General features: G+C 45.7%; 2 protein-coding genes across 10 annotated transcripts; both read right to left on the bottom strand.

Moving 5' to 3' along the window:
• Positions 1-1,879: 1,879 nt before the first annotated feature.
• Positions 1,880-14,383, bottom strand: LOC142396321 (transmembrane protein 50B). Of its 6 annotated transcripts, none has more exons than XM_075478911.1 (8): positions 14,277-14,362; positions 12,423-12,960; positions 12,042-12,241; positions 8,748-8,860; positions 7,517-7,584; positions 6,938-7,030; positions 6,454-6,511; positions 1,880-5,403 (listed from the first exon to the last, which is right to left on the bottom strand). In XM_075478911.1, exons 3-8 carry the CDS (start codon positions 12,138-12,140, stop codon positions 5,358-5,360), a joined length of 477 nt encoding a protein of 158 aa, XP_075335026.1. In that variant the 5' UTR covers positions 12,141-12,241; positions 12,423-12,960; positions 14,277-14,362; the 3' UTR covers positions 1,880-5,357. The 6 variants fall into 6 exon arrangements, with proteins under 6 accessions (XP_075335026.1, XP_075335027.1, XP_075335024.1 ...); XM_075478912.1 differs by having other exon boundaries at positions 12,893-12,960; XM_075478909.1 differs by lacking the exon at positions 12,423-12,960 and having other exon boundaries at positions 14,277-14,383.
• Positions 14,384-15,439: 1,056 nt separating this feature from the next.
• On the bottom strand, positions 15,440-22,504 carry mmadhcb (metabolism of cobalamin associated Db). 4 transcript variants are annotated; one of them, XM_075478905.1, is made up of 9 exons: positions 22,033-22,504; positions 21,525-21,586; positions 21,163-21,221; positions 20,749-20,893; positions 20,211-20,371; positions 18,874-18,982; positions 18,190-18,320; positions 16,861-16,947; positions 15,440-16,170 (listed from the first exon to the last, which is right to left on the bottom strand). In XM_075478905.1, exons 2-9 carry the CDS (start codon positions 21,577-21,579, stop codon positions 15,958-15,960), a joined length of 960 nt encoding a protein of 319 aa, XP_075335020.1. In that variant the 5' UTR covers positions 21,580-21,586; positions 22,033-22,504; the 3' UTR covers positions 15,440-15,957. The 4 variants fall into 4 exon arrangements, with proteins under 4 accessions (XP_075335020.1, XP_075335023.1, XP_075335022.1 ...); XM_075478908.1 differs by having other exon boundaries at positions 22,197-22,228; XM_075478907.1 differs by lacking the exon at positions 21,525-21,586 and having other exon boundaries at positions 22,197-22,499.
• Between the last annotated feature and the right edge of the window lie 1,026 nt (positions 22,505-23,530).

Here is a 23,530-nt window from a genome sequence, read left to right as displayed (position 1 = left end):
TGTCGTCTCAGAGCTTATTAAACCGAATACACAAGCAGGTAACCAGCAGCTTTTTAGCTGATTAGTTTCATTCTATTTGTGTCGTTTAGTATTATTTTCCAGAAGTGCAGAGAAAGTGAGGAATGATGGTGGTGGAAGAAGTCCCCGTGTGAGTCCCGGCTGACGTAGCTCACGGGCAGGAGAAGAGTAGCCAAAGTGAGCCTATTTAAAAATGGAGCCTGAATGTTGAGTAGCTGCAAAGCACTTTGAACCGCCTTGGGTACCAATCGTTTTCTACAAACCTGCACGGCGCCATTTCTTGTTTTAGTATTTTGGGAAGTGGAAATGTTGAGCCGACAGATTTACAGTTCAACAGATGAGGTGAGCAATAAGCTGGAAGGAGCAGAAAGAGTCCCGGCTGCTGGGTTTGGGTTTCTTTTCTCTTTATCTCTGTCCACCCAGTATGTGTTAACGGACATGTTCAATGCTACATGTTTTATTCCTGTTTGTTAGCACTGATTAGTGAAAGAGTTCAGACATGAGTGACCTGCTCAAATATATCAACACATGACTATTTCTGTCCCAGAATGCCTTAATGACTACTGTGACTGTCAGCACTTCTTCACTGTGTGAGTCTAATGTGAAGTAAAGCCTGCCAGCTTTGGATTTCCTTGTTGTACATTAGAGCTTGTAAAGAGACGTTTGGTTGTCTTTGCTTAATTTGCTGAAAACATTAAAACAGCTTATTTCTGAGTCGTTGTTTCTTATTCTGGATAAAACTGCAGGATCATTATAATTTAAAATTGACTTTTTCTATTCAGAGCAATCACTTTTTAAGTGAAAAGTCTGACATCTCAAAGCATGTCGTAACAATCAGTGGCTGGAGTTTTAAAGCGGACCTCAGAGCACAGAGCCGGCCTTCCTCACCAGTTGGTTCAGTTTCTTTGAGTCTCTGGCAGATTGAAATTCTAATTCTAATTCTAATCTCATCTTACATTGGGGCTAAATCCTATTTAAAAATCGAACATGTTTTTGGGTGGTGGCAGGAAGCCAGAGAAGCCACACATACACGGGGAGAACATGCCACCCCCACACAGAAAGGCTCCAGCAGGGAGTTGAACCTGGACCCCTCTTTCTGTGAGGGGACCACCCTGTCCTCATATTCATCCACATGAAGCACAGTTCGTATAACTGGGGCAAAACGGGAAAACACAGGAAACTGGGACAGAATGATCTCCCTCCACTTTATAAAGGGTGGGCTTCCGTTTCCTTCACTAAAGGAGATAAATGTAGATTTAATCTTCTTCCCTCAGTACATTAGTGCAGAGTCTCATCATGCACTCCGTCCATCATCATCATCATCTTCCTCTCATCTCAGGTCGGGTCTCAAAACCAACAGGTCCAGCAGGAAAACCCAGACATCCAGCTCCTCCTGGGGGTCCCGAAGCAATCCCAAACTTCCCACTGCTGGCTTGTTTCCCTGTAACATGAATCCTAAATCCTAATTAATGCCCCCTGAGAGCTGATACCATCAGATAAAATGAGTGGAATCCTCACCTGTAAGAGTTCGACTCACTCATCCTCAGACTTTTGATCATCCACTAAATGAGCTCAAACTACACAACTAGAATTGACTTATTGTATTAAAACTGACATGAAACTGATGATCAGAAATGCATCGGCTTCATTCTCTATCATTACCCGTCAAACAGGTCAGCCATGACCGTTAGCCTTCAGCACCTCCGATTCCCTCCCCCGGTGGTTCAGTGCTCCTGACTGAACCACCGGGCCGTCCTCAGGGTGTCTGTGATTCTACCTCACACAGCCTTTACATCCCTCCGTCTCTAAACTGCATCGATGCTTCCATCATTTACGATTAAAAAACATTTTGACAGGTGGACTCAATCCATCAGACTTTATTTTTTCAGCACTTTTCATACAAACTGAATGTGGTACAAAGTTATTTCCACAGCAATATGCAAGAAACAATACATACAATAAAAAAGTGACAAAAACAAAGGGTCAAAGCTGAGATCTGAGTCCCAGTTCCACGTTGAGTTCAAGAAAATCACCTGGCATCAGTTAAAAAGGGGCCCAGCTGCCCCCGGCTCATCTGTGAGAGTAGACTTCAGCCAATTAAAAAGGCTTCAGACAGAAGTTGGTCAGAAACAAGCATTAAAGGTTGCATTTAGAGCAGGAAGAAAAGTTGTTCCTAACCATACTGGACCTGAGGAGGTTTGCATCAGCGCTGTCTCAGCAATACGAGCAGTTTGAAAGGTGGTTTTCCAGTCATTTAAACGATTTAACCATTCAAATTAGAGTTGTTTTTTTGGGGAATATTCTGTTTAGGTCCATCACATAAAATCCAAGAAAATACACCAAGGTTTCTTCCAGAAAGCAAAGGAACCAGGATGGATCCCTTCAGGAGGAACTGTGCTCTGTTGGCCACCTCTCCAGATATTAGACATGTCCATGGATTACATTTAGCTGTGTACCATAATATACCCGACACTCACATCTCAGTTCAGAGCAGGTTTCATTCTACAAATAAGAGCTAAAGAAGGAAAAAGTGCAAGAGGACCAAACACTCCTCACCCTGAGCCACCACCACAGAAAAGTCCACCGGAAACCGACTGTCCTGAGAGTCTGAGCCAGCAACCCCAGAGACATTACCATCCAGTGTAGGACCCCTTCAGGGTCCATCAAGTGTCAGTAAATCAGACCCCCCCACCCAGAGCCAGCTGACTGGGAACAGCCAACATGTTGTGTTAGCTGAGTTTAGAACTCTTTCTATTGTTTCCACTCTGCTGTCAGAGCCCTGCTGCCAGCCAATCAGCAGGTGGAACAGCTCTGCTGTCAGAGCCCTGCTGCCAGCCAATCAGCAGGTGGAACAGCTCTGCTGTCAGAGCCCTGCTGCCAGCCAATCAGCAGGTGGAACAGCTCACAGCTCTGCTGTCAGAGCCCTGCTGCCAGCCAATCAGCAGGTGGAACAGCTCTGCTGTCAGAGCCCTGCTGCCAGCCAATCAGCAGGTGGAACAGCTCACCATCCTCTGCAGGAACTCTGATTCAACTGCAGACTTCAGCCAGTATTTGTTTTAAAAATACTAATTAGAAGGTGATTCAGCTAATTGTTTTCTCTACTTGATCTGAAAAAAAAAAGACCAAAATAACAGTTATTTAATAAAGATATACGATTGGTTGTAGCCAAATCTAAGCTGGAAACATGGACTCCACAGCAGAAGCACAGCAGCCTACAGCGAGTCAGAGAGCAGGAAAAGGGCAAAGTGCAGCTTTGGGATCGCATGTCAGAGCAGAAAGATTAAAAACAGAACATAATGCCCAGGAGTCAGCTGGTGGGCTGTACGTCATCCAACAAAAGGTCTTACTGCAGCGCGCAAGATTAGCTAAATATCTAAATATTAGCTGGATCTGTCACTGACCTCAGCAGTCTGTTCCTGCTGGTACCGGTACCAGAGGCTACTGCCAGGTAGGGAAGCTGCTTATAGCTTCAGAGTCAGTCCTCCTGTCGAACATGAACACATCGCTGCAGCAGGAGGAAAAACTCTGACTGTGTCCTGAAAGCTTGCTGCTTGAAAAGCAGCTCCAACACAATCATTTCCTCACTGAGACTCAGAAGCACCTACTTCTCCACACAGCAAAGAGGAAACATCAAACGCTGAGGCTGATGTGCCACAATCTGCTGGATTCAGTGGGATCTGACACGTCTCCTGGGTATTCCATTCTACTAAAGATGAGGTACAGTTTAAATGAACCTGCAAAGTGCTCTTTACATGACAGTGAGAGACATGGATTTCCCTTTCAGATTCGGAAGTGAAACTACTCTTTACATACCTGCCGAACAGATGTGTGATACAAGAAGACTTAGATCAAGTTTTCATGGATAACAAACATGAATCCTTATTTTACACTAAAGGGCAGATTGTATTTACAGAGAGGAGGGTTGGGAACGCATTTCAACTAATGAATGAACCACAAAAGATTTTCAGAGAGTACACAAGTTTTATAGACTGCAACAAAAATATAAATCTAGAATTCGTCTGCCCGCCCGGGTCTGCCCGCCCGGGTCTGCCCGCCCGGGTCTGCCCGCCCGGGTCTGCCTGGAACTGAGGACACTGATTGTTGCAGTTTTTCAGAGGAATCTGGGTCCATTCCTGCTGAATCCCAGATTCCAGCTGCTCCCTGGTTGCTGCTGTCTGGTTCTCCTCTTCATGATGATATTATTAATTAATTGAATTCCAATTGGCTTGAATTGGACTTACTATCTAAGTGCCTTGAGATGACATTTGTTGTATTTGGCGCTATATAAATAAAAATTGAATTGAATTGAATGATGCTCCAACATGTTCAGCAGGAGGCAGATGTGGACAGATGTGGACTGCAGGCAGGCAGGCCTGGTAAGATAAATAAATGCTCATTCTGGAGCCATCACCAGCCGCTGGTTGCAGGCTACAGTGGTTTATGTTGTTGGCCAAAGTTTCCCCTGACTCCCTGAATCTTTCTCAATATTCTGCTTTGCAGATGCTGAGAGACCAAAGTTCTTTACAGTCTGACTGAGAAACATTTGCTGAACTTATTGATGATTCTCTGATGGAGTTTGGCCCAAAGCAGTGAGCCACGACCCTTCCTTTGGTGGATGCTGCTGTTCTACCCGACCCTGACACCCCCACCTGTCAGCAGGTGACCTGCTGGTTGGAGCAGCTTCCAGAACGCCGTTCCTTTCTGTCCTTCTTGGTTTCCCTCGGGACATTTCTTACAGTGTTGCTGCAGCAGGTTCTTTACAAATGTTCAGCTGGTCGGTGAACAGATCATTATTCTTTTGAACTTTGTTAAATAAAGGTTACAAATTCAAGATTTAAACTGCTGTTGCACTCTAGAAAACTCCAACTTTTCTGAAAATGTAGTTTTCAGTATTTAAACACTACACGAGTCAGTTTGTGCTCTTGTTTCTGCCACCATGTCAGAAGCTCACTGATCTCGTTGGGACCAGGTCCTTATGGGGCCAAAGCTTGGTGAGGCCCCTGGTGAGGCCCCTGGTGAGGCCCCTGGTGAGGCCCCTGGTGAGGCCCCTGGTGAGGCCCCTGGTGAGGCCCCTGGTGAGGGTTAGGGCTAAGGAGTGAACTTGGGCTCGGTTAAGGTAAGGTTTAAAAAATGCAATGTCCTAATAAGGATAGCTGCACAAACGTGTGTGTGTGTGTGTGTGCGCGCGCGCGCGTGCGCGTGTAGCAGCACTGATGGGTGTCCATTAGAAAAGTAATGCAGCCGCTGAAACATTGAGCAGATTCATGTGGAGCTTTGCCAGCTGTTGCCTTTAAAACAGCTGCTTCCAACACACCCGGTGGTCCTGGGGGCCGGCTCCTCTAACCCCACAGGTCTTCAGTACGGCCGAACTTGTAGATCAGAGTGCTGCAGGGACACAGAGAAAGGGAAAGGTCTGTTAGCAGCTTTCTTTCAGCCGGTCGGAGGCACAGCCAGCATGTATCCAGCAGCAGTTTCAGATGAAAACAATGACCACATCATCGTGCTGTGACCGTCTCATCTGCACACGGTTCGTAGCCAGTCCACATAGAGCTCAGGAAGGTGCTGTCTGATGCTCATGTTTCCCCTGCTAACTATGACCTCACACCATCCACTCTTCCCATGTGCTTCCACACCATTGTTTCACTTCTCACTGCACTGGAGTGCAGAATCAGGAGACCAGCACTGCCAGTGTTTCCAACTTGGTGATTCCGTAGAGAGATTGAACTACTTTCCAGCCCCCGTCAGCAACCAGCAACAAATCTATCCACTCTTGGGACAAACACTCCCAGGACTACCCTGAAAGAGTTTCTGGGATTTCTTTCGGTGTCAGCTCTGCTCGGTTAAAGGCAGCAGAGCTGTGGAAGACATCCTGCCGTGTTACAGTACCTGAACAGCGACTACAGTCCAGGTGCTCTAACATCCCACATCATGAAGGTCCTGCTGGCTCCCCTCAGTAAGTGAGGTGTTACCTTCAGGACCCACTGCAGTTATCTCATCGTCCTGGGGTGGTGTTGAAGATGCCATCATCTGCCTGCTTCAGCGAGCCCACTCTCCTCTGGACAAAGCAGGCAGCACTGTGAGGATCATGTTCTCTGATTCCTCCAGTGCTTTTGATATAATTCAGCCTGAACTTTTATGTAAGAAGCAGCAGATAATCCAGGTGGCTGCCTCCTCAACCACCTGGATTATCAACTACCTGACAAACAGAGCTCAGTTTGTGAGGCTGAAGGGTTGTGTGCCTGAGAAGGTGGTCCGCAGCACAGCAGCACCACAGGGGACTGTACTCTCACTGTTTCTCTGCACTCTGAACACCTCAGACCTCCAGAACAACTGCCTCCACCTGCTCTGCACAACATTATCATCATTATTATTATTATTCAAGCATTAACTAATTCAATAAATCTAATCTTAGTCCAGTGTTTGTGTTCTACTTACCTAAAGAAAATGAAGGCATTCTGAAAGAACACAGCCAGGCCCGGGGCCACTTCTTTTTCTGTGGGAAAAACAGACAGTCAGAGGGGGAGCTATGAAGGATCCATCTATCTGTGGACCCCCCCCCCCCACAAAGATCCATCCAAGGATCCGTTCTTCTGGCGGAGGGTACCAGAACAGAGGTTCAGGACAGCTACAAATACCTTGGGCTCCCACACAAGGAAGTCAGCTACAATCAAGCCCCCACAGAGATTGAGGCAGGTCCTGAGGGGTTAGAGTTAGAGATCTGCAACAGATCCCAGGAACAACATCCAAGATCTCTGTCTCATATGGCTGGTTGATACATGTGGCACATACAGTACACACCGAGGTCAGTGAACAGGAAGGTCGTGTAGGTTCAGCAGATTGTTAGCCCAACACAAAGTTAACCAAAGAACAAACACACAAGTAGTGACCAAACAGCAAGAAAAGCAGAGGAAACACTCACTTGGAACCACATATGCACCAAACAGGATCCAGATGGAGGCGATGAGCGAGCCAAACATCATCATGAAGCCGATAAAAAGCCAGAGACGAGCTCCTGTGATACCAGAACCACACCCATCACTTTTCACACCGACGGCAAAACACTGAAATGCACTGTAGCAACTTTCACTGCTGTTGTATGGAACAAAGTAGTTATGAGCTCATTTTAACACAAATCACATTCAGCCGAAAGATCCTGTTTAGCTTAGAGGATAGAGAAGGTTTCACACATGCTTAGATCTGCTCTCACTGTTACATTACTGCTGTCCAGCTGCTCTGCTCACCGTCTGACTGACGTTTGGCACTGTAGTGACCATCAGATCAGATCAGATCAGATCAGATCAGGTCAGATAGATTAGATCAGAGGATATGATTGGCTGCAGCCTTTATGCGCCTGGCAACCGTTACTGCCTGAACCACGTGCGTGAGAGTCGGGCCTGACAGCGGTCAGGATGAAGCTGCATCCTCCACAGGGCTGAGCAGCGTTGTTTCTTACCCTCCAACAATAGAAAGTATGTGCACACACGATAAAGAAACACACCTGTCCTGCCAAGGCAGCCTTCTCCATAGGCGTCTCCTCTCACCTGGCCGTTCGACACAGCATTAATCCTGAAAATGAAGACAGTCACATGAAGGTGAAACTCATCCTAAAGTCTTCCCATGACAAACATTGGGTCACTTCTGTTTATTCAGGCTTTCTGTACTCTCATACAGCACACACAATCAGCTCCACCTTTAAAGGGTTACTGCACCTGTAAAGGAAAATGAATTCTTCTATGCTTTGTATAGAGTGTTACTGTGTATAACCGGTAATGAAGACACCAGACTGTTTGTCTCTCGTCCTTCCTGAGGGCATCGTGTGCTCGTTACCTGATAAAACAACTTTAAGGAGGACAGAAAGGAAGCTGGTACTCGCAGCTGTGGGTAACCTTGGCTGTAGTTAGGGAGGGAAAGTAGATAAGAACGCTCAACTACACCCAGGGAGCGATGGCGCAACAATGTGCGTTAGAACTGAATTGTTTTTGCCCCAGTGGTCATAGCAGCTCTGTGTTATTATAAAAGCCTTATCTCAGAAGAAAAGAACCGACTCTGTGCCTGACTAACATTTGCCCCACACACCGAACAAAGCAGCTGCCCCAAGAAGTAAGAGTTCTCCCCCTCCTGCTGTAGGTGTGTAACAGTGCTGCAGCAGAAACAATCTCTCACCCTGACCCTGCACATGTCAACGTGTCAAAGACGCTGACAAAAACAACACAAGAGCTCACTGAAAGAGTCCAGCTACATCTGGGCTGCATATCTCTATGTAATATGTGCTGAGTGGACACACTTTGTTTCTTCTCATTTACATTTATGAAGCATCTGAATGTGAAATGAATACACGAGCAACGTAATGCACATCACATCACCCACAGACATTAGCAGAGCGAGCGGGTCAGAACCAGAGAGCTGATCAGTTATTACTGGCTGGTGGCAACAGTGAAGCTCACTGTGCATCCGTCGGTCATCCCGTTTCCTCTCTGAGCTCTCTGCAGCACGAATTATTTTGGATCAAGCCAAAACTGGCAGAATCAGGAGCCCTCAGCCACGTAATGCCAGGGCTCCTCCTTTGATGCCTCGGACACATCCTGCATCCAGGTGTGCAGTTGGAAAAGCGAGCTGCCTCCTGGATGTCTCTACGGTCACCTTGTAACTGACACCTGCAGTATCCAGGTAAACCCTAGGCATCAGCATCCATGGAGCAGCACTGCTTAAGCTGGGTGTCCCACACTTACATGAAGAAAGCTATGGTTGAGAAGACGCCACATGTGTGGAAGGCATGGTTCATCTGCTCCTGGGATGAATACGTCACTGCTGCATCAATCATTATCCACCAGCCTGTGAAGAACTGCAAGAGCAGAATACAGAATCAGTATCTGACATGTCTGAATACAATACAGTGGGCTTGGACAGAAAAGTCCAGAATAACCCAAAAACAGTCACTAAATGTACACAAAAACTCTCAATTAAGTCTAAAGAAGGTTTGCTGAACAGAACAGTAAAACCATGTCTGTTTGAAGCAAAGTCCAAGCCGGTACATAAGGAAGCTTTCAGGGAAGGTGTCTGAGGGACGGTGTTGAAAGCAGGCTGAGGACACACCGTTCTGCTGCTGCTGTACAACCCACTGCAAGGCCAAACTAACACAGAGAAATGATCCGTTATAAGACTGGATAGATGTGGTTTCCCTGGGCTGTGTGCTTTGAATCAATCCAACCGTGAACCTTGTCCTGCATTACCTGACTCAGCTACTAAGGGTGGTAAAGCTGACACATCAGGGGACCAAGAAGGTGAGGCTGACACACATCAACCCCACATGGCTGAACATGCCTCTAACCCACGCTGCTGCTGGCAGCCTCTTGTGCAACGCCAGGCCGATGCGTGTGAGGACAGGACGCCGTAGGGCCGAGCCTCCTCTGTAGGAGCCGAGGAGGGAACGCGGACATCTTTTCTTCACCTGTTAGGCACCACCACTATATGAGAAAGACTAAGAAGGAATGCTCGCTGCTGCTCCTCAGCTCTTCACAGGTACACATGGCGAGTATGACAAAGATGTATATCAGAGAAAAGCTCAATATAAACTCCCATGTTTGGCCACGCATTAACATTCCTGTCAGGTTCTGGAGCCACTCATTCTGTGTTGAACAGGGGGAGTTTCTGGCTGTAGGGCCATCAGGCAAGGCAACGTCTGGCTGTGCTCCACTATGTCAACCATTTTGTGTTACATTTAGTGTTCTAACTGCAGTTAAACTAACAGTTAAATGCTGTGCACCCAGTGGGAAAAAGAAAGGACAGCAACAGCAGCAGCTCATTGTGCATCTCAGGAAGTCTTCAGAATAACATCTGCAGTCTGTACATGATGGCAGATCAAATCCTTCACAGCAGCTTGTGCAACGTCTGTAGTTAGTTTTTAGTCTCCAACAGTATTCTAAAGCTGCAGGTTGTGAGACCCAAACACACAGGGAGCTGCAGGCAGGTGTGCTGCTGCAGCCCAACATCTGGCTCAGTATAAACCACACAGTAATATCGTTTTGTCAGCTACTCCCCGTCCTTCTCTCAGCTGCACCTCTTCATCTTCGTATCCACCACACAGTCCAGCTCCAACACAAGTTCATGGTGCACAAAAAAAAGATGGAACCATTTTTCTGCACATGCCAATCATAGGATACATGATGCTCATGGGCCAGAGGGTCCTCGTTTGTTTTCCTGTGCCCCCGACACAAACACTCTGCCCCTCCTACCCGCTGCAGACACACACCATCTGACAGAAGAATCTCCAAAACTTGTTCCCCACCCTTTCCAAAGTCACAGAGGCTGAGGCCAAACAGAGGAGGCGGGGTCCAACTTGATGAGTTTCCACTGAAACTGAGCAGGTGACCTTTTTAAACGTAGGGGGCACAAAACAAAGCGTCGGCTTTGGGACTTCAGACACCCACATGTGTGCTCCAAAGCAGTGTTTTTCAATCCTGGTCCTCTGGGACCACTGCCCTGCATGTTTTAGAAGTTTCCTGCTCCAACACACCTGATTCAAATGATCAGCTCATCATCACGCTCTGCAGTGGCCGGATAAGGAGCTGATCCTTTGAATTAGGTGTGTTGGAGCAGGAAACATCTAAAACATGCAGGGCAGGATTGAAAAACAAAGGACATAAACAGTTTTTTTAATAATACATTTCCTTAAGAATGGTGTAAGATCGATTCTTTCAATGGAAGCTCAAGAACAAGCCGGAGGAATCTCAAGTTAAATAAAGTGTTTATTGGTAGTCATACGTCAAGCATATCAGCGCTGGGCTCAGTGGAACAGAGCTCCCGCAGAAAATCCGTCAGACTGAGCCTCGATTTCCGGGTATCATTTGCATTTATAGCCTCATAGGTTGGACTCGCACTCGACCGAGTATGATTGGACATGAGTAGGGTCAACATGCTTCGTCATATTCTCTGGATCAGCCCAAAACAATGTGTGTGTGTGAATCTGCCCCTGCTTTCCCAGGCTAATTGTTTTGTCTCCCCATTCCTGGATCACTTTAGGTCATCGTGGAAAAGTACAGAGACTACTTCATTCATAATGTCTAAGAACAAAGCCAATTTTAACAATGGCTTCTTGTGTCCTTTGGCACAGCTCAGCCTTTTCTCCCTGTTTCCCTTCCTGAAGAACGGCTTCCTGACAGCCACCCTTCCATGGAGCCCATTTCTGATGAGGCTTGGGCCAACAGCAGATGGATCAGCTGAAGGTCCAGATGCATCTCTCAGCTCCTGTGTCAGGTCTTTGCTGGATTTTTTCCTCTTTCTTAAGGACATCACTTTCAGATCCTGTTCATCTGCTGCAGATAGTTCTTTAGGCCTGACACTTCTTCTTTTGTCCTCCACTTGTCCAGTTTCCTCAAATGTTTTAAGGACACACTGCACACCATGCTGAGATATGCCAAGTTTTCAGCTAACAGCTCTTTGGGAATCACCTTGTTGCTGCAGAAATCCTGTTTTCTGTCTGTCACACTGTGTTATCTTTGCTGTTTTTCACACATGCAGCTAAAGAAATGGGAACAAATGATGTGTCTCTGTGACAGGCTGCTGGGAACAAAGAGCCTAAAGATCCTGTTTAAAATGGCTTCTTTGCTAAGTTGTCTGTTCTGTGTGGACACAACACTGGTTCATCCCTTGAGTTAGGAGCCTTTTTCCTGCCTGAATGGTTCATAGGTCAGAGTGAAGTGGCTTAACAAAGAAAAAACACATTCCTCTGAAGATGCTCAGGTACAAGGACTGGACTAAAGATGAGGGAAGAAGCAGAAAATGTCCAAAGAGAAACTCAGAGAGCTTCAGGAAGCTGCAGAACTGCTGATCAGGACACTTTAAAGGTTCCAGGGAAGTCTGGCTGCTGGGAAGTAAGTGAACGTAAACTGTACAACTGTATATGTCCATATGCTTTCAGAGTCTTACACTTCATGTTTTGGTGCATTATAGTTTATCGTACCCTGGACGATAATATGGATGAAAGTCCTGTCCACTCTTTATCCTTCAATCATCCAGCCACTCACCAGAGTTCCAGCCACAACGGAGGCCACGGCGTTCCTCCTCTCCCCCCAGTCAATGCATTCGCACTCTGGCCAGCGGAAGTTATCCAGAAAGCCAGCCATCTGCAGTGTTTTCCTCAGGGGGACAAATGGACCGTCTTTGCTCGGCCTGCGTCAGGACCTGCTGCCTTCTCAGGATGTCGGGGACTCAGATGAAGCTTCCTCTACCAGATACATACACAGAGCATGAGAAAACACAGTCACCATACATGTCCTCACAGCTGAGTTCACTGCACAGACGCTGTCTTTAATGGGGACTCTGTCAGGTGAAGCTGTGGCTATAAAATCAGGGTTAGGGTTACGGCTCACTCAGTACTTCTCTGACTACGGCTGCTGTTCACTTACTTCCAGCTCGGCTCACTCAGTATTTCTCTGATCACGGCTGCTGTTCACTTACTTCCAGCTCAGTCTGGAACTTTCCTTTAAAGCCTAAAAAAGGCAGCTGGACAGGACACTCTGTGTTAAAGATGCTGGTTGAGTCAGTGTTGCTTTGTTGTTGACATTATCAGGAAGTACGAGCTTTCCTGTTTATGTGATTTACTCATTTGTGTGTGTGTGTGTGTGTGTGTGTGTGTGTGTGTGTGAATCATTCTGAGCACACGTACCAAAAGTCTACCTGATGCACATGCAGATAAATCTGTGGATGGGAGTTACAAGAGCTCTTATCAAAGCCCTTTTACCAAATTATACCTCAGAAATGCCAGATTTGGAACTTCCTTTCTGCTGTATTATACAAACATAAAGCTTTTTTCCACACTATTTGTTCTTCACCCCTTAATTCAGTCTCTCCCGCTGAGCTTAGAGCGGTGAGTCACCTCAGGTACTGGACCGCTTCTCAGAAACATCTCCACCAACAGAGCAGCTGGACAGATCCGTCTCTCTGCTAACGAGAAGATCCCCAACACAAGCGCTTTGTTACAAAAAGAAATGAGCTCTGCTCCCAATGACATCTTCTACTGGATTAATCTTCATTTTGACCTGGAATTAAAGAAGATTTGGCGCCTAACCTCAGAATGTTTGTTAACCAGTAAGGTGGAAGGTAATCCATCCAATCCAAAGTCCAAAGTATAAAGAGGACTCTGAGGTAAACTACTCTTTGGGATTTATTTTGGACTTGCATTTATTTCCCACCTGGTAATTTACATTGTTGGACTTCTACCAAAGTAAAGGAAAAACAGTCAATAATCAATTTAAATTCACATTCATAGGTACAACATCCTTTTTTGATTCGTTTAAAGAATTCAACCAAAAGATAAATATGAAAACCCTGCATCTATGCTGCTCCTGGTGTATTGTGGCGGATTTCTCATGCCCTGCCATCCTTTTCCTCTGGTTTGCACATAAATTAAAATGACCTTTTCAGGGATAAGGTGACAGAAAACGCTGGCAGCAAAGATACTCTGGTTGCCATGGGAATTCAGCTGTGCATTTAAACATAACCAAAGGTTAACGCTAGGCGTCCAGTATTCCGGCACGTCAACGTAACTCGCCGGATTGGATGCCTAGTCTCGCCGTGTTGCTACTACAGTGGGTGTGTGGGGCGTGTAGAATGGCTCCGGGGGAAAGTAAATAACTTGTGATTTTAACCAACCGAAGTTTCTCCCTCTAAAAATTTGAGTTTTGGAGGGAAATTAATGTGTATAAATCGTCAGCAATGGAACATTATTTCATATTGTACCATGGATCCGGATCTGCGAGCGAGGAGAGCTGCTGTGCTGCTGCGACACAGGAGATCACATGATCTACTGTCATTGGGTAACGCACTTCGCCGTGGCAAATTTGCATAAAGTCCGGCCGAGCCCAACTTTTTGACGTGCCGCAGGTCCGCCGCTCGCCGTGCCGGAATCCCAGCATGCTTTGCGAGCACGGCGACAACGATCGGCCGGATTTCATTGAAAATGAATTGAATGCGTTGGATACGGCTTGACGTGCCGGAATAGTGGACGCCAGCGTTTTTCTGTGAATTTATCTATTTTTTGGACCGCATCCCCCCCCCAACCTGAACGCACTGGTATGTCCCGCTCAGCACCGCGGAGCTAACGGTGGCTAACGGAGCGTTGTTCAACTATAAAGATTAATAACTCAAGATGAAGCTTTTTACATTACGCCTGCGCAGCAGACCAACTAACGGCTGTCAAACTCCGGCCATGAACAAAGCAGGAATAAACTTATTTACCGTAAAGACTCGTTAGTGTTTACCTGATAAGACGCTTGCAGGTGGCGGTATAAACCATTAACATTATATATAAACGCCCACCGTTTGAAGAGTGCCTCTGCCTTCTTCGTCTTCTTCAGATTTAATGGTGGTTAGAAAACAACGAGCTGGACGCATTACCGCCACCTATCGGCGTGTTGTATAAATGAAGATGACGCTTTGGTTTACAACAGGGATGTCCACAGTCGGTCCTCCAGGGCCGCTGTCCTGCAGGTTTGAGATGTTTCCCTGCTTCAACCCGATTCAGATGAAATGGATCTCTTCAAAAGATTGTTCTGCACAAGCCTGCTGATGACGCATTGATCTGAATCAGGTGTGCTGAAACAGGTAAACATCTCGAACCTGCAGGACAGCGCCCCCCCGAGGATCGGATGTGGACATCCCTGGTTTACAACATTTAAAAGTTGCCTTAAATTTAATTTGGGATGAAAAAATATTTTCAGTCAAGAATTTTGAGTTTTTAAAATGTGTGATAATTTGATTTATTGCATTTAAGCTTTTTCTTTTTCTTTTAATTGCATATTATTAGAACTGAGAAATACCAGACCACAATTGCTCGGGAGGCACTGCAGCTTGTCAGAGATTTTTATTTTTTTCTCTCTAAAGTGAAATCCCAAAGTAACGACACAAATTGACCTAAAGAGTTGGAATTTGTGGAACAACGTCACTGCTCTGTGCATGTGGATGTCAGGATCCAGGTATCCCTGGCTGATGCTTCACAGTGAACGGACACATTGAGGTACCTTTAAAATCATCCTAAAAGCCCATAAAGCACTCAATGGCTCAGCCTCCAAGGCATCTCTAACTTTCTGGCTGTGTAGAACTCAACTGGGTTTCTCAGCTCCTCAGATGAGTTTTATGGTTGAATCCAGAATCAAATCCAAGTCTGCTCTGGGTGCTTCCGGTTACTGAGGTCCAGTAATCCAATGAAACTGGATTAACAGAAAAGCACACTGAAATGACATGGAACGAGATGTGCCATTAAACAGCTGCCATTGCTGTTTAAATTCTGATTGGACAACCTCAAAGTGTCTTTTTCTCATGCGTGTTTTGTGAGCTAATCGGATAATCTGTTGTTTGGTCAGATTCTCTTGATTTGCAGGTGTTTCGGGTCAGAAAACTGAATTCCAAAAGAAGTGAGAAAGAATGAGTGCAGGATTGACTTTATTCTGAAAGGAGCAGTGCTCAGCATCTGCATTTGAACACGTGTGTACACATCAGTTAATGAATAGTTCAGTAAAAATACTGAAGAATTCATTTCTCATCTTCTTAAAGTCAGAGTAGAGCAAACTTGGACATTTGCATGGAGCCTTCACTTTGTGGAAATACATCCATACGAGTATGTGTTTGTACAGTTTGGAACCTGAAAGTGACCCAGATATTTCCTCACTGCAGTTTGTGATTTCATCTCTATTTTGGTTACAACTAACTCAACTTTGTATGAGAGGTGCAGTTCATTTCTCACTGACCTGAAATCTGTCAATCGGTGTGGGATTAGCATCTTCGATCAGAGAATACTGCTCACTTACTTAAGAGACTGAAAGCTAATGGGATGGATTTCAAATGTCCACGATTGGCCAGGTGAGACTCCAGGGACATCCATTTGAGCTTTACTCAGACTTTAAAGACATTCTGTAGAAACTACCACACCACAGCGCAGATGTTTCACCGTCCCTGAGCCGGTGTGGAGCTGCTCTGCAGCTTCTTCATCAGAGTGCTGGGAGGGGCGTTGGTGAATATCGTCCCCACAAAAGCATGCGTCCCCCAAAGAGAGTGCCGGATCACCCTGCAGCAGCCCAAGTCCTCAATCTGAAAGCCCAGGTGACGGTATCGGTCATCGGTCTCAAACAGTGTGTTGTTGGTGTACACGCCGAAGAACTGAGGAGGAGAACACAGAAATGATCTCAAAATCATAACCAATTTACTTTAGAAAGAGGCTCTTCTAAACATTTCCACATGTCTGAATCCATCTGATCAGCAGCTTTCCATGTGAAACATGTTTGAAAACTGAGGTTCTGCTGGAGGTTCTTCTCTGTTCTCAGTCAGAACAGCTGCCTTTGACATGCCTTTGTGCCATGAAGTGGCACACCACACACCCAGCTGAGCTGAGCTACACTTAGCTAGGTGGAAGTCAGCTGAATTCTGGACAATCTTTAACTGTAAAGAATGTGGATTTCAGGCAAATTTGGAACCAGCCTGAGAACTGGTAAAATGCAATCGGATTCGTACAAGGAACTCGTGCTTTGGGCGACCCTCGACCATGAGGCCCGTGTGGCATAAGTTTCATCATCTCACGAGTTCACCGGGGCCTTATGGCCAACCACATGCAGCCCAAATATTTATGACCACAGACTGATCGCATGTGGTGGGATCGATAACTATCCAGAAAACAGACAGGACTAAAAGAAACAATGGTTTCTTGTTTTAAGCTGAGACTAAAATGCACTTTAGACTGATGACATGCACACGCATGAGAGCTGCGAGCACAGCCAACACATATAGGACCAGGTGAGTGTCTGCAGACACAGAAACCCTTCAGTCCCTTTTACAACAGAGGGAGAGTCTTACCGCAAGGCCTGAGGAAGGGTCGATGAAGTCAGCCCAGAATCCCTCTTTCTGCAAGGCAATGCATATGTCCTCTGCTCCGTGAACAAACTGCACAACAGAAGGACCGGCTCAGCACGGCTGTTACACGCCTCGCATAACACGCACATTTCTACAATCCTGATTAAAACTATTTGGATGCCGAGTAAAATGTAAACAGAAGCCGAATGCAAGGATGTACAAATCTCTCAAATCAATATTTCATAACAGCAGAACATAGAAAACACGTCAAAAGTTGAACATATATGACATCATCTTGTACTTGAGACCACAGGCGCTCAGTGCCGATTTCAGCAGATGTATTCAGATTCTTTAATGACTTTGACGAGATTAGGAATCGTACATGACCATATTCTACTTTAATTAATATTATAAAACTTTGAATTAATATCATCCAGAGTTCTGACCCAGAGTCCCGGCCCAGTCCTCATTTCTTTTTTCCAGACTTCCTGTAACCTTTAAAGAGTCCTGATCAGCAGTTCTGCAGCTTCCTGAAGCTCTCTCAGAGTTCCTCTTTGGACATTTTCTGCTTCTTCCCTCATCTTCAGTCCAGTCCTTGTACCTGAGCATCTTCAGAGGAATGTGTTTTTTCTTAACTCTGACCTATGCACCATTCAGGCAGGAAAAAGGCTCCTAACTCAAGGGATGAACCAGTGTTGTGTCCACACAGAACAGACAACTTAACTCGTTAACCCTCTCTGGCATTCCCACTCGATCAGCTGCTGGCATCACATCCCACGCCATGTCAACGTGACCACAGCTGTTTCACACTTTTCTCAGAACATAAAGTCAGAAACAGGAAAATCTAAATGAGTCTTTATTGTGAGCAGCTTCTTGTAAATAGAGTTTGTCGTTTAGTTTACATGAGAAGGCAGTAGCCACGCTGCTTCCCTTTGGGCCTAATGCTGCAGCCTTGGTGTGTGTGTTCTGAACGTATGAGTCGTGCTGCATTTGAAACGCTGTAATCCTTGTAGGTAACCACTCATGTAGCTCCTTTAGTAAACGCTCTCTGCAGGGAGGCAGGCTTGATGTGTTGACTGACATTTGCACACTTCAGTGGTTCTAGTGCAGTCGAACACAGGAGATGTTCAGAGGCATGTGGAGAGTTTGATTCCTGCGTTTGTTCTTACCCTGTGACAGCGGGCACAGTGTCAGCGCCTCTGTGACACTGAACACGATGAAGGTGGGACAGAAAGCTGCTACACTGATCAATAAACTGATAATCAATTTATATTGAACTGGTTTGCCTGGGATGACTGAATTAAGTCAACGTGCACACAGAAACAGGTTCACCTTGTCCAGCATATGCTCTCTCTCCTGTTCCACCTCAGCACGCCATGACATCATGTCGTTCTGGGTCCTTTGGGTCACCGTGACGACCATCATACCAGAGAGTGGTGCTTCAGGAAACATGGACTGTAAATCTGTTGGTCACATGATGAGAGCCAAACTTAATGTTTGCTTTGAAAGAGATGATGGTCACACACACTCATCATTAATCTCTGTATATAGATCAATTCCCTGAAAACAGGTTGCAACATCTGTACACTTCTTACTTTGGCAACAGAAGTATAAAGAACCTCTGGAATCCATGTAGGGAGGACCAACTGCATTATAGCAAATGTGTTTGTGAATCACAGCCTTAAAGTGAAGCATGTGCTGTGGGCAGCTTATTGGAAAGGACTCGCCTGCCTTACAACATGGAACTAAAATAGGTGTTTGGGGAGTTTGGGTAACGGACCTTCATAAGTCAAACTGATGATGCAAAGTGAATAATAAAAAAAGTAGACTAAAAATAACAAAAAAAAAAAAAAATTTATTTTATTTTAATCTACGACAAATGTCAAGGTGGGTGAATACGGGCACCGTATTTACCATGCCAATATGTCCAATGTGGACCTTTGGTTTTTTAGAGAAATAAAACAGAAAATGATGCTGATGTCATAAATGTGAGAAGAATAAAGAATAATGGTGCACCTTTCTTCAGGAGCTCAGGACAGGACTGAATAGCACACTCCACTCTGGAGGTGTCAAAGTACGGTTCAGCTGTACCCCTGCTGTGGGAAGGAGTCGGGTCACCTCTGTCCTGAGAGACAGACAGAGACAGAGACAGACAGACAGAGACAGAGAGACAGACAGAGACAGACAGACAGAGACAGAGAGACAGACAGAGACAGACAGACAGACAGACAGACAGAGACAGAGACAGACAGAGACAGAGACAGACAGACAGAGACAGAGAGACAGACAGAGACAGACAGACAGACAGAGACAGACAGACAGAGACAGACAGAGACAGACAGACAGAGACAGACAGAGACAGACAGAGACAGACAGACAGAGATAGACAGACAGACAGACAGAGACAGAAAAATGACAAAGTTGTTGTGTTTGTGACTGCTGAAATAAAGCCAGAGACTCAGAACTCCGTGTGTGACCTGCGCTTCACAGCATGATGTGAGGCCTCAGGAGGTGACGGTAGATTTAACCCAGAGTTTTAACTGTCAGAGTTCTGTATTAAAGAGCTGCTTCTCTTTGACATGGGGAGCAGTGCCAAAGTACAGCAGCAGGTTATGTTTGTGATAAAACATTCAATTAGTTTCACAACAGATAGGTAACCCTCCACAACCTGTCTTACAAAAAGGGAGTCGTTTCTCTCCACAGTCGCCTCGTGCACGCTCAGGACGGGAGATTGGATCAGAGAGAAGTTTGGGTGCAGTCTGTTGGTTTCCTTAGCTGGGAAACTTATTTTCTAATTGGCTCCATATGAACTGGACCAATTTGGAACTTAATGAATTGGATTCTAATGGGCTTGAATTGGACTGTATCTATGAAATGCTCAGAGATGACATTGTTCTGATTTGACCATTTATAAATCAAACTGAATTGAACCTGCACATTTCTATGGAATGTGCCATTGACTAAAGAAATTCCCCAGTATTTTCAAACAGTTTCATTTTTAAAGGTGCATAACTCTCCGTTCTGACTGAAGCTCTGCTTTCCATTCCTTCTCATTTTCAATGGAAATGTGTGAAATGTAATCAGTGCACCCAAAGTAGTGAGGCATATTGTTCACCAGCACACATCCTCTTCTACAAATATGTGTCTTCTCTTTTTGTTTTCTAATCTAAAACCGATGTAGAATATTCATGACCCAGAAGCCCCAAACGACACATTCAGACTCCACCTTTAGAGCTACTTTTGTAGCAGAGCTCCATCTTTTAAGAGACGAGCTATACGTCACCATTTTTTAAGCATTTTTCCTGCGTTATGTTCAGCATTTAAATGGGGAAAGCTGCTGATGATGGACTTACAGACACCTCGTGTTTCTCACTGCTGGATGAAGGAGACAGCACGTCAGGAGCCACTCTTTCGGCCAGGCTCCTCCTCTGCTCCTCAACTCCAGGCAGATGTAAGCTCTGGTCCAAGGGCCACGAGGGCCTCGTGCTCTCATCGGGCCGCCCACCTCGCAGTCCTTAAGCAGAACCATGGCATGTTAGTATGCCATCATGATGCATGTTCAGAAACGCTTACATATTCCTAACAAGTCTTATCTTCTGAAGACATTTACAATGGATTCACAACATAGAAATGAACGATGATTAACACTGCCAGCCGGGGCAATGTGAATCAACAGTGATTATAGGTGTCATCATTACAGTATTTATCAGGTGGGAAGCGTGTTTTTACATAATCATGACGGGTCCATTTCATTTTAGGTTCGTTTCTGCTCTCTTTGCAAACAGATTCTAAAATGACTGAAAATCATTTTCAAACAAGAACCAAATTCAATTCAAATTAAATGGCGACCCGATCAAATCAAATCAAGATACGTAGCCTTACATGACGTACCCATGTGAGAGAAAGCGGCTGTCATCGTGGGCTCACCGGAGCCCGAGGACACAGCAGCAGAGGAGGCTCTGGTTCCGGCCACACTGTGCACCAACACGTGGATCCCTGGTAGGTAGCTGACAAACCTGGTTCTGCTGCACAGCACCTGAAGAAGAAAAAAGACAAAACCATTCATGCTCCCTAAGACGGATCTTTTTACCTTTAAAATGACCTCAACAACTCCAAATCAAACACGTGCGCAGTTACTCAACACTCCCCTGAGCTATACCTTCATCTCCCTTCGGCTGTTCACTCTCACAAGTCAAACATGCTCTCATACAGTCTGCAACACCACGAAGTCCATCTACTTTATGCTGAGTTCATAAATGATATGATCAGGAATCAATATATTAGAGAAAACAGACGACTGCGTACCTGACTTATACAGGCCATTCTGGTGGGCCTCTGCTTACAGGCAGTGTCCAGGGAAGGGTCTGAAAAAGGACATCTTGGTACAATTAGGAGCCATTCCTAAAGTAATCAGCTGGTTCTTTCTGTGTGGCGTCTGCATGTTCTCCCCCTGTATGTGTGGGTTCTCTGCGGGTCCTCCGGCTTCCTCCCACCGTCCAAAAACATGCATGTTAGGTTAACTGGTGACTCTAAACTGCCCCTAGGAGTGGGTGTGTGTGTGTGTGTGGATTAAGCCGGTATAGAAAATGGATCTGAGATTTGTCAGTTTGATGTTTGCCAGAGACGACATCATGTCATGTGATAGACAGCAGCATATCAGAACACACCAAGAAACACGAGGTCTGATTTGGAAATGGAGTCAATAACTCCTCCTGCGTCCATCTGTCTGCTGCAGGAACATGACATCATTAATAATACACATGACAGATGAATTACTCATGCAAACACAATGGGCTATTTGTATGGGTGGTTCAAAGTTATTGATGAGTGATCATCTAAAAGCAGTAATGAACAGGAAAGTCTTCAGGCTGGATTTTAAAGAGTTATCTGGGACTTTGTTCCACATATATGCTCCATAAAAGCTGAAAGCAGCTCTCCAGCTTTAGTTGTTGCTCTGAGACGCAGGACTGTAGATCATCTAAGACCAAAGGCATCTAATGCTGCACAAATTCATGAAGTTAAAACAGCCATAAAAGTTGACGTCAACATTAATATCAGTGTCGTTTTACCAGAAAACCTCGAACCGTGATTATGTCACACATCTGAGGGTGACTGTTCAGGTTTGAACGCACTTTAAGCGAAGAAAAGTAGCAGGAACACGGAGCATTATCTCACCTGACGATATGGAGTTCAGAGAAAATAACTTCGCTCAGTTTGGTCCCTCTGCGGTACCAGAAACTGAGCCAAGGCGGTACATGTGGCCCCGACAACTCTTTCAGGTGACGGGGGTCTTTAAAAGGGAAAACTTGTCTGACTAGGTCTAAACATAAAAGATTCACCTTGAAGCTGCTGCTTCCTTCTTCTTCTTCTTCTTCTTTTTTGGGTTTTATGGCGGCTGGCAAACTAACGTAATTGGTGCATTACCGCCACCATCTGGACTGGGGTATGAACTGAAGTATCTTACCTAAATCACTCAATGAGATCAAAAATAAACAAGAACTGCAAGCAGTGATAACGGCCCTCGCAGCCAAGCGCAGCTCCGGCCATGCGACCGCCTGACCGCCGGCACCGCCGCCCCGACGTGATCATCGACGCCGTCACGCGTCTCCCGCGCCCGTCCACCGGGCGGAGCGTGCGACGAATCTCCCAAATCGCCTTCAGTCCACGTCAGTAAGACACCAGTGGCACGTGTTCAAAGTTGGAGCGATATCTCACCTTCCAGACAGGAGTTACCGTCACTTCCTGTTTTGTGGGGGCGGGGTTTAGCGACGTCAGAAATATACCACGCCAACGTTTCAAGCGCTGCTCCGTAATGATGCACAAAAAATATGGTGCAGATCGGATGATGTCTCAAGGAGATATAGCTGTTTATATTATCTAGGGGGCGCACTGGAGTCACACTTCAATATAATCCTATTGGGCTCTTTAGAGGTTAACAAAGGTCAATCTTATCTAGTTTGGTGCAAATCGGATGATGCATGTGAGATTTAGAGCCGAACGTATGCAAACGGCGAGGGATTGGAATGTGCCATTCTGCCACGCCCACACTATTTTGTAGGACCTTACAAGACGCACAGATGTGCTGAGTTTCATGATCGTCGGTGAAAGCATGGCTTGGGGCTGATGTTTTTAGATTTTCTAGGGGGCGCTGTTGAGGTATTAAGCCACGCCCATCAAATATTGCACTGCAAACCTGTTGAGGGGCGGATTAGGATCGATCCCAGTGAGTTTGGTGCATCTCGGCTCAAAACTGTAGAATTTAGAGCCAAACGTATGGTAACGGCGTGATGTCTGACTTCGCCAAGCCGCCATAGCCACGCCTTCATCTGAAAACTGTTGGTGCTTTAAAGCAAGTGAGACCAACTTGTTTTCTGTATTCTCACACAAGATCATGTTGATTAGGTGAAGGGGGCCAGAGATGGAGCTTTCCAAGTAACAAAAGTGACTTCCTGTTCTGAGGGGGCGGGGCTTAGATGACGTCAGCATATGACCACGTAGGATTGACATGCATCCAACATGGATGACTCATACCAAGTTTGGTGCAGATTTAACTTTTTAGGTGAAAGTTATAGCGTTTCGTTTACACTGGCGAGTACGCCAAGTTCGTGGCTTGGCCAAGCCCCCTAAACATGCTCAAAAACTCAAAATATCTGATAACTTTTGTGCCCCCATC

The sequence above is a fragment of the Odontesthes bonariensis genome, chromosome 12 (genome assembly GCF_027942865.1).
Source record: "Odontesthes bonariensis isolate fOdoBon6 chromosome 12, fOdoBon6.hap1, whole genome shotgun sequence".
NCBI lineage: Eukaryota > Metazoa > Chordata > Actinopteri > Atheriniformes > Atherinopsidae > Odontesthes > Odontesthes bonariensis.
This window is presented reverse-complemented; position numbering and strand designations above follow the sequence as displayed.